This window comes from Sinocyclocheilus anshuiensis, unplaced genomic scaffold, assembly GCF_001515605.1.
Source record: "Sinocyclocheilus anshuiensis isolate Anshui unplaced genomic scaffold, SAMN03320099.WGS_v1.1 scaffold86, whole genome shotgun sequence".
Lineage (NCBI taxonomy): Eukaryota > Metazoa > Chordata > Actinopteri > Cypriniformes > Cyprinidae > Sinocyclocheilus > Sinocyclocheilus anshuiensis.
In genome coordinates this window covers 804965-815677 of record NW_015547662.1, presented here as the reverse complement: position 1 = coordinate 815677, position 10713 = coordinate 804965, and the positions used below count along the sequence as shown (strand labels likewise).

The following is a 10713-nucleotide window of genomic DNA, read 5'->3' as shown; positions in this document are numbered from 1 at the left end:
ATGTATGTACCACACACACAAATTATTATTTTATCTATTTTTATTTAAATATATTATCAAAAATATGAATATGACACCCCTGCATTTGCTTGCTTCCATTTCAGCAGGCACATGGTTTTCAGTCATTGCATTTTCTTTGAGCTGCCCAGCACTGCAAACAGAGGAGCTCTAAAAATATCCCCCAGCTCACCTTCTCTGTCAGCTCTCCATCGCCTGGCTTCTCATACTTGATCAACCAGTTATCGTTCCCTCTGTCTGAAGAAGCCAAAAGAGATATCAGATTTCCTTTTCAAAGGTGCAGTGAACAATTAGCACTTATTTTATATGGCCATAACATGTTGTGCTGAAAGACACGGCACATTTGTATGGTGCGGGAGGTAGAAAAAGAGGAAATGAAGAAAGATAATGAAAAAGTCTGCCTGAAAAAGAGTTGTTTAAAACCGTTAAACAACAGTGAAAACAAGAAGCCCCTATGATTTCTTGAAAAAGAGGAAAAAAATAAATAAATAGTGCTGTCAAAATTGGCATGTTAATGCATGCAAATTTTTTTAGTTTAACGGCGATAAAAATATTTAACGCATTTAACGCAGGGGTGGAGTTAGGGTTCGCCACCCTACTCACAACTGCTGCTTCTGTCTCTTTTTTCTTGCCAAGTATTGCATTTATTTAGACGCAGAACGTTTTCAGACTTTTCAGATGCACACTCAAGCTTCACCTCTGCACCAGGTGCTAGTCAAACGACCACAGAAAAGCTAGGTGACGAGGGAGCTTCAGTAGAACAGTGAACTGTGGTCAGATGAGGCGTTGTTAGACCATGTCAGTAAAAACTAATTTTCCTGTCCAGTCAGACCGTAATACTGTGCTTGTAGCGCATGCTCTTCAACTGCACGCACAAATGCAGCGGTGCACGCAGTATATCATTTCATATTAAAGTGCAAAAGAAACTACGAGCATGCAATGTCGTAGTTATGTCGTCAGTTAAGTCATGAAGTTACCAAAAAGACGATTAAAGCTGCCTTAAATCTGTGCATGCATGTAAGTATTTGTTATATACGAGTCAGATTTAAGAACATGTCTCTGAAATGCAGTGGTCTTCAGAGCAGCCCAGCACTGTCTCCCTCATCTAACACCCGATTCAACTCGTCAGCTCATTAGTAGAGACTTCAAGACCTGAAGTGGGTCAGAAAAGAGTTGTGAGAAAATACAATGCGTGTCAGATATGCCTCATGTTCAGCAGCGGCAGCTCTTAAAACAGCCCAAATAACCTAATAACCCAGCTGCTGTGATGCCTGTTAATCAAAAAACAAAAGAAAAAAAAAAGAAGAGGAAAATCAATAACTTTTGTAGCTTTAAGGATTCATCTACATTTAATTTAGAATTTAGTGTTTGATAACTTTATTCAATTTCTGTATATAGTATTTCCTACCTGCTGAAGGGCATAGGTAGCTAAATATGACATTTATTACAATGGGTTTATGTGAAGATTGTTTTAAGTTCACTTAAGTTAGAAGTTTTTTTAAAGTCTGATTAAGACCACTGATAATTTAATAAATTGATAGCTATCAATTATACTGTATTGTTGAATGGCTATAGTCAATGGTTAAATATTAGGATAAAAAAATTAAAAAATTTCATAGAGACATCAGTAGTATTGGTATTAGTGATACTCGCCTTCAGTCATTAAAAAATATGCCAAATATCAAATATCATGATATTATATCAAATATCATCATCAATGTCTTTGTTGTTTTTACATTCATTTGAAGATTGAATGTGAAATTGCAATATAAACGTATATTTAAAAACTTGAATGTTAGGTGGGATTAATCGCAATTGATTTCAGAAAAAATGTGCGATTAGGTTTTTTTTTTTCAATTGTCAGCACTAATACATAAAAGCAAAATAACCATGACAACCAGTTTCCTTTAAAACACCATAGTAATAAAAGCTTTCATTTTTTGACAGTAGTGACTAATACTATTAAAGTTACTTTATAGCATAGCTATTTTAGTAAAAATAACTCAAGGCTTTATAAAAGAATAAGTTCAAGAAAAATGGCTTGAACAAAGAAAGATCTTGAACATCAGCATTAGGTACCTGTGTTTCTGATGACGTAATCCAGCACCACCAGCCTCTCAAACTGAGACTGAAGCTGCTTCCTCATGTTCTCTGGAAGAGGCTCTGCCTCAAACTTCCTCAGCCAGTAGTCTGCTTCATGATAGCCCTCCACAAACAACTGAAATGAGCCCACCTTCACAAAAGAAAACAACAAATCAGGATTTTTCTGGAAATCTTACTCTCTGTGAGCCAATGATTGGGCACAAAATTGCAAATGAGAATTTAGAGCTACAACCTCAACATTTTCAAGAAATAATGGTGCTAAGAAAACATATGGCAACATATTTCCTTTTGTGTTCCATACAAGAAATTGAGCAAGGTTTGAAAATTCTATGTCCCATTTTTAACAAAAAAACTGAAAAACTTTTATGAGCCGTGGCCCTTCCTTTACACGACAACGGCGTTTTGGGGGCCTGAAAACTTTTGTCTTAAAAAAAAAAAAAAAAAAAAAACTTTAAAAATTGAATCTCAATACTTTTTGGCCTTTTTTAATGACTTATAGCTTGACCAAATTAAAAAGATTTATTTCTTATGCAGTACATTGTCATGGTGTGTTTATATTCTGAGGACCTTTAAGTTGACATGTATTTTCTGTTTCCTTTACTTCCTGTGTTTAGTTCAGGTTTCCTTAGTTTCTGATTTGTTTACACAGTTACTCAGTGGTTTTCATGGTTACTTGTTGATTCTGCTCACCTGTTGCTTGTTTAGTTTGATCATATTTGTATATCGGGTTTTTGGGGGCCTAAAAATTTTTTTTTAAAAAAAAAAAAAAAAAAAAAAAAACTTTATACGTTTTTTTTTTTAAATGATACTTATCTCTGTGTAAACTATAAAAACACAGATTTGTGTAAACGGTGACGTCATGCACATGTGTTATGTGTTCAGTCTATAGACATGCAGACATTTTTTTACAAAGTGGCCTGCATAATACAGTGCTTTAGTTGTTTTTGTGTATCCGTGTGAACGGTTTCAAAATGAGGCGTTCCGTTACCTTTGGAGGAAGGCCAACTCTGTGAAACCGTCGTCCAACTTTGGGGACTTTCTCCAGTGCATATTTCTTACCACGGGATTTGGCACGGTCAATTGCACTATAGTGAAAAGTCTCACTGGCCAAATGCACTACCTGAAAACAAAGGGCAAAAAGTTTGGGTCTTAATTTCAGGAGCAAAGCTTTTTCTTAAAGTAAATGTAGATGCTTCTATAATGCCCATCCTCACCTTAGTTTTGGGTACAATCCCCAAACCCAGTTTTTGGTCAACAAGTGAGGCAGCTGCCTCAGAGAGGTAGCCCTGGTTAGGAATGAGGCAACCACGGCCAAAACAGCACGGGCAGCAGACTTTATGGAAATATTTGGTCCATTTAGGGTTTAAGTGACCATAAGGCTCCTCTGATTTTGGTTTAAACACGCCAATGATTTTCTAAACGAGAGAAGATACAGGCATCAAGAAAATAACTACTATGAACTATACTGTAAAAAGAAATGTTTTTCTGAGAGAATGAATCCAAACCAATGACACGTTAACATTGATGCATAAACATATTCGTTTAGCTCACAGGAGAGAGGTGATCATGCATACATTATCCTACGGTAAACACTGCGACGCATAACGTTGCGTACAAACCGCACAATGACGTGAGGTGCATGAAAATTCACTAAACCTACTATGAAGCACTGAGAATTTCTACGTTTTTCATCACTGATGGAAATTTGTTATGGTCAATGTTCTTCTTTTTTTCTGTTATGACTATTAAAACTGATTATTTCAGCGTCAATCTCTACATTTAACATTCAAATACACATACCCCTTTGGGATCTTTGACAAAGTAGCTTCCACTGGATCCTTGCGAGATGCGTTCGGGAAAAACGCCACTTTCTATCGCCTGCTCAGCTCTCTGGATGATCTCGCCAAACTCTGGGTCTTCTGGGAAATGGTTGAATTCTCCACTGCTATTACCTATATGCACACATACAAAGTGATTCAAATGTACAGTGCAGCGAATATATTCTCTTGTATGTCTGCATTTATATGTAATTATGTCCCCTCATCTCAAAAGGCCATACAGCAGAACGTTTGGGGAATGATTTTCTTTTAATAACTTCCATCAGAGTGAAATTCGTGCTCAAGGATATTTTTATCTGGAACAAAATTAAACCTTCTCCTAGAAATCCAAGCTTCAAAGCTGAATCACTAGTGAGCATGCAATTTAGTCCAACACTTTTGCTCTGTCTGCAAACCAGCCTTCAGAAAGATAAAAAATTAAGAGAGCACTGGACATTTCTGGAGTGCAGAGAAGCCGAAAAATATATATAAACCGTACATGGAAGGTTCAATATCAAAGTGATTCATCTAAAGACCAGCAAATGCAATGTTTTCATTTTTTGTACTAGGTACTGACAGCTTAAATGTGGGTTCTCGTAACTATTTAGTAAAATTTGCCAAAACAAAAAAAAATATGAAGCACTGAGAATTTCTACGTTTTTCATCACTGATGGAAATTTGTTATGGTCAATGTTCTTCTTTTTTTCTGTTATGACTATTAAAACTGATTATTTCAGCGTCAATCTCTACATTTAACATTCAAATACACATACCCCTTTGGGATCTTTGACAAAGTAGCTTCCACTGGATCCTTGCGAGATGCGTTCGGGAAAAACGCCACTTTCTATCGCCTGCTCAGCTCTCTGGATGATCTCGCCAAACTCTGGGTCTTCTGGGAAATGGTTGAATTCTCCACTGCTATTACCTATATGCACACATACAAAGTGATTCAAATGTACAGTGCAGCGAATATATTCTCTTGTATGTCTGCATTTATATGTAATTATGTCCCCTCATCTCAAAAGGCCATACAGCAGAACGTTTGGGGAATGATTTTCTTTTAATAACTTCCATCAGAGTGAAATTCGTGCTCAAGGATATTTTTATCTGGAACAAAATTAAACCTTCTCCTAGAAATCCAAGCTTCAAAGCTGAATCACTAGTGAGCATGCAATTTAGTCCAACACTTTTGCTCTGTCTGCAAACCAGCCTTCAGAAAGATAAAAAATTAAGAGAGCACTGGACATTTCTGGAGTGCAGAGAAGCCGAAAAATATATATAAACCGTACATGGAAGGTTCAATATCAAAGTGATTCATCTAAAGACCAGCAAATGCAATGTTTTCATTTTCTGTACTAGGTACTGACAGCTTAAATGTGGGTTCTCGTAACTATTTAGTAAAATTTGCCAAAAGAAAAAAAAATGTAGACTAAACAGAATCCAGCTACTATAATTCCTGTACAAGCTAAGAACACTAGTATAACTCAGTGTAGATGGGAATACACCACAAAGATGACTTCTACATATTCCTTAGACATAACATGGAAAATTACCTTTGTTAGTATTATTATTATTTTTTCAAAATGTACAATCATCATCTTATTGTGAACAATTCGTCCATGCATGTTAAACAATTTTCTTTTTCAAAATGTCGTAGCTCAAACTTCTCTCTGGTGACTTATATTATACCAAATATTTAGTCTGTTAAACCCTGTGCTTTACAATCAACTGCAAGCATGCATTCAGATCTACCTCCATCCAATCAAAAACTATCGATAGAAGTTCTCATCCTACTATTTTTTTTTACTTTGCAGTGCCACCTTTGTATCTTATTTACATTGAAACAATTTTCACTCAGAAATTGCTAGTAAATTTCACAAATTACAAAAAAACTGCAACACACTGAATTAAATATGACATTTTGAAGTAGAAAGAGTGAGAGCATGTTCTTATATAGTATTTATAATAGCTTTTAAAACATGCTCCAATAATAAATAAACAGTATATCCCTACAGAGTGCATTTTGGTACATTAAAAAGATACATATTTAATCATTTTATTTTTTCTCGAGGTCATCTTAAAATGTTAATTTTAATGAGACAAAAATATTTAATAAAATTGTTCATGATTTCAAGCTGATAGGGATGCCACAGTGAGGAAATTTTCCCACCGATTAATAAACTTTTGACAACATCGATATTACCGATTACACTGCACATTTTACATAACATATTTGTGACCCTGGACCACAAAACCAGTCATAAGGGTCGATTTTTTTGAATTTGAGATTTATACATCATCCGAAAGCTGAATAAATAAGCTTTCAATTGATGTATGGTTTGTTAGGATAGGACAATATTTGGCCGAGATACAACTATTTGAAAATCTGGAACCTGAGAGTGCAAAAAAATCAAAATACTGAGAAAATCGCCTTTAAAGTAGTCCAAATTAAGTTCTTAGCAATGCATATTACTAATCAAAAATTACGTTTTGATATATTTACGGTAGGAAATTTACAAAATATCTTCATGGAACATGATCGTTACTTAATATCCTAATGATTTTTGGCATAAAAGAAAAATCGATAATTTTGACCCATACAATGTTTTTTTTGGCTATTGCTAAAAAGCGACTTAAGACTGGTTTTGTGGTCCAGGCAGGGTCACATTTGTCAATGTAGCGCTTACCTTGATCTTTAACGTTAGATATTTACATCTTTTCCTTACAAAAGTAATTTAAAAACACACAAAAAAAAATAAATAAATAAAAATAAAAAAAATAGTACAACTTAATTTGTTTGCTTGTTTTATTAAATCATGTCCACATTGTACTAATTCATTCCCTTGGATTTCATTAAAATTACTACAACGTGGCCATGATTTAATAAAATGAAGAAACCATTTTTGTCTGATTCCTAATGCTTACCCTTGTATCAGTGTTTCACATGCAAGTTACAGACGCACACTCATGTTATCTGCATACAGGCAGCTGATGATCAGATCAGATGATTCAGTCACCATCCATTCCAACCTAAAGTAAAGAGGGCCTGTGTGTCTCTTACTAACTCTGAAAACTGCATCCACAACTTGCTCACTGAGGCTTTGTGTAGAACTGCAGCAAAAAAAAAAAAAATCAGCATTTATGACGCAAATGAATTGTTTTTTGCAGCCTGAACAAACCACATGAAATCCAATGTTTAGAAAACTCAACGAAACCACATCCAAAAGTGGTTTGGCTCTCTCAGCTGTTGAAAGAGAGCCTTGCGGCATTCTTGCTGATGCATACATTATTACTATAGCAACCCATGCAGCAACCTTGTACAAACAGATTATCAGATTCAATTACTTACAAAATGACAGCGCAGACCAAAAGATCAAGTTTGAAAACCAGTGTGAACAAAGCCTAACAACACACATAGCCTACATCTCACATGATACCTGTACCCAGGGAGGGTTTTATTTATTTCACTAAAACTGTCATTTCAGAATCCACTACACAATGCACACACTGCAGTAAAACTAACACAAAGTGGCCTACATAGGGTAGTCACAGACAGACAGAACCTCTCTGATAGTTATTAAACATTTAGAAGACGACAAGTGCACTTTCCCTCTCTCGTACACACAGACACACCCATCCAAACAATGGATTATCATCAATTATCATCATAAATGGCTTGATTTTGAAATACTTTATCTTGGCTACAATGTGTTATAATGACATACACTCGAGCTGCTCCAAAACTCATTCAATGTTAGTTGATTACAACCGGTTTTGTAAACACAGTGAGACATCGATCTCATACACAAAATAAACTAGAGGCAGTCTTGAGTCACATCCATGAAATGAATAATAACTGCAGTCGCAGATGTCTTTGTCATGCTGCCAAAATTGCATGAGTTCAAAAAGACTAATTTCCCTACTAACTCTCTTTCACATCTTCGGGATAATTTAGGCTCACTGGAGATATGGCCATTAAAAATACTATTCTTTTCATTTTTACAGGGGTATTAGTACTTCCACATCCACTTGTACATTACAGTAGAATTTGCGCAATATAAACACCTTCACGGTGACAAATTTCTAACCCTGTCGAGTTAATTTTGTGACAATGATCAACTGTGCACAATACCCTTTAAATTTAATAAATAAACTAAAATTATAAATAAAAAATATAGAAGAAGAAGAAGATAAGAAGTTGGATTTTAAATCTAATTTGAACAAATTTAAAGTAAAATTTAAACCATGAATTATGTATTTGTATTTTGTCTATGTTTATGTATTTGCCTTTTATGTATTTTATAGGGAAGCACGGAATCAGCCGATAATGGCTTTAAATGTAAATATCGGCATCTCCCGATATGAAAAATTATGCCGATATGTCTTGCCGATAAGAGGAATACATTAACTCACATGTGCTCAGGTGTACTAGCGATTAGATCACGTCAGCATTGTGGCTCATTCTTGAAGCAAAGTTTTGCCTGAATAATGATTAGATACACTGTTTTGATGCTGCATTTAAACTGAGAATGCATGTACAGAATGACGCCCGGTGTATGATAGAGTAAACATTAATAGCACCTGCAGTGGCAGCCTCCCCCGGGTCCTAATGCCCGTTTGGTAAGGAGTTTTAATTCCGTAGGGGGGCACTGTAGGCCAACTTCTAATAAAATGAAAGCAAAATACACAAAAAATATTTAGACTGTGTTTCTGATTAAATAAAGCAGCAATTGATGCCATAAAATCATGAGCATATTTTGATTTAAAGGTCAGAAGCTAACATGAACAAAACTAACATGAACAAAAAAAAATCACAAACACGACACTTAAATTAAATAATTTTATATATACTGATTTATTCATCAATGTGTAATATGTTATATTTTTTAAACAAATTATGAGCTCTAAAAGATTTTCTGAATTTTTACAACTCTTTTGCTTTAAACCATTTACAAATGTTAAATCATAAAATAAAATGTTAAGGTTACCATTGCATCTTTCTGAAGAACAAAATGCAGTGATTAATATATAGTTTATTCATAGTTATTTTCATATCTTCAATGTACTGTAATTATAAAATAACTTTATTATTGTTTATTTAATTCTAACAAATAAGTTATCGTTAAAAACTAACCAAAATTAAAAATAATTATATATCGGCATTGGCTATTGGACAAAATGAGTTTCTTGGTGTTGTTTCCAAACAAAAGAAAATATATCGGTATCGGCATCGGCTATCGGCCAAAAAAAAGTATCAGCATATCGGATATCGGCAAAAATCCAATATCGTGCATCCCTAGTATTTTATGCATTATGTATTTGTCTATGTATTTTCTAAATGCATGTTATAGCTCTTATAGTGAACAATCAATCCATGCATTTATTTTACGCTGAACTTTTAATTAAAATGTCATAAATGGATCTTCCAGTGAAAACGGCTCTCTGGTGACACGTGCAAGACGTCTCCAACCATTTAGTCGGTTTAAACACATTTTTTTAATTTATTTTATTTTTTTTCCTTTTTACACTCGTATGCACATCACAATTCAGAAGAAAAGATCAGCCACTTGCTACTTCCATTTCATCTCGCTTTCAGGCATTTTATTTACCTTCTTTGGGATCTTACCAATCATATTGCTTTCTTGCATAACGAAAGACAAGGAGGCTGAAATTATATTTAATAATTATATGTACGATTTGCATGCTTTGTGGAGATAATTATGCCGATAAAACAAAGCAAACATAGCATATCACAGTGATGCAACGCTAATATCTTCATTTAAACTAGGCAATGCAACTCATGCGAGACTCTAGTGGGAGTTTTTCCCCCTTCACTGAAGGATTAGATGTGGATATCAGAGATAAAACAGAAGCCAGTGTCTTTCTGCTCTCTGGCTCGTCTGCATTCAAATTAACCTGTTATTAATATGCAAGAAAACTTTATTGCATCAATACACCCCACAGCTGCTCCAGTAATCATGTTAGTACAGATGCACCTGAAAAAACGAAAACACATGCAACACACACAGAAACAGCCAAGCACGAATATCAAGAGTTGTGTAGATATGTTAGCAGCAGCTAGGGTGTCACCTGTACACGTGTACAGGGGTGTGGACTCGAGTCACATGACTCTAGACTTGACTCGGACTCGAGTCCCAAATTTGATGACACGGAGCGGGCATGAGAAACGAGATGCGCGGCCGCGATCACTTCACTGGTGCTCGCCTCATCATCACCGTGACCGCTTCTGTTAAATATTCCTCACTTCTTTTGTTTGTCCGACACCGAGGTGCACCAAGAGTGACGGATACGCATCCCGCTCGATTTGCTTTAATTTTAATTTTTTTATTTGTAATAAACACCTCTCTGAGACCTGTTTTTGTCAGATCTCCACTGTTTTTGTTCGATCAGTTACATATTTTAATTTCATGTGCATTTTGTTTTATTTAAACCTCCATTAAGTTTAAAGTTAATCCATAATCGAGATTTAAATCTGAGTTTACATTTATGGTGCAACTGGATTAAAGTTAATCCTAAATAGGCTATAGCCTAACTTAAATCCAGGATCAAAATGATGGGTTAAAATGTAAACCTGCTTATTTTTAAAGGTTTAAAGTTTGGTGCAACAGAATTATTAGATAAACCTTGATTTAATCTAGATTTAAAATTAATCATTGCAAACCATTTAGCTATAATTTGAAGAAGAAGAAATGCACATTAGGCCTAATATCTGAAGTGGGCAAGCGGCAATAGGCCTAATGATCATTTAAAATAT

General features: G+C 34.9%; 1 protein-coding gene across 2 annotated transcripts in view; it reads right to left on the bottom strand.

The window, feature by feature from the left end:
• Nucleotides 1–10713, bottom strand: part of LOC107702326 (phosphatidylinositol 4-kinase type 2-beta) — a 21355-nt gene that overhangs the window by 4600 nt on the left and 6042 nt on the right. For both annotated transcript variants that reach the window (XM_016504604.1, XM_016504603.1), the window contains exons 2-6: nucleotides 4712–4863; nucleotides 3336–3536; nucleotides 3110–3241; nucleotides 2098–2251; nucleotides 191–255 (exon numbers count right to left, since the gene is read on the bottom strand). In XM_016504604.1, coding sequence (XP_016360090.1) covers nucleotides 191–255; nucleotides 2098–2251; nucleotides 3110–3241; nucleotides 3336–3536; nucleotides 4712–4863 — 704 coding nt within the window. The remainder of the gene's footprint in view (nucleotides 1–190; nucleotides 256–2097; nucleotides 2252–3109; nucleotides 3242–3335; nucleotides 3537–4711; nucleotides 4864–10713) is intronic.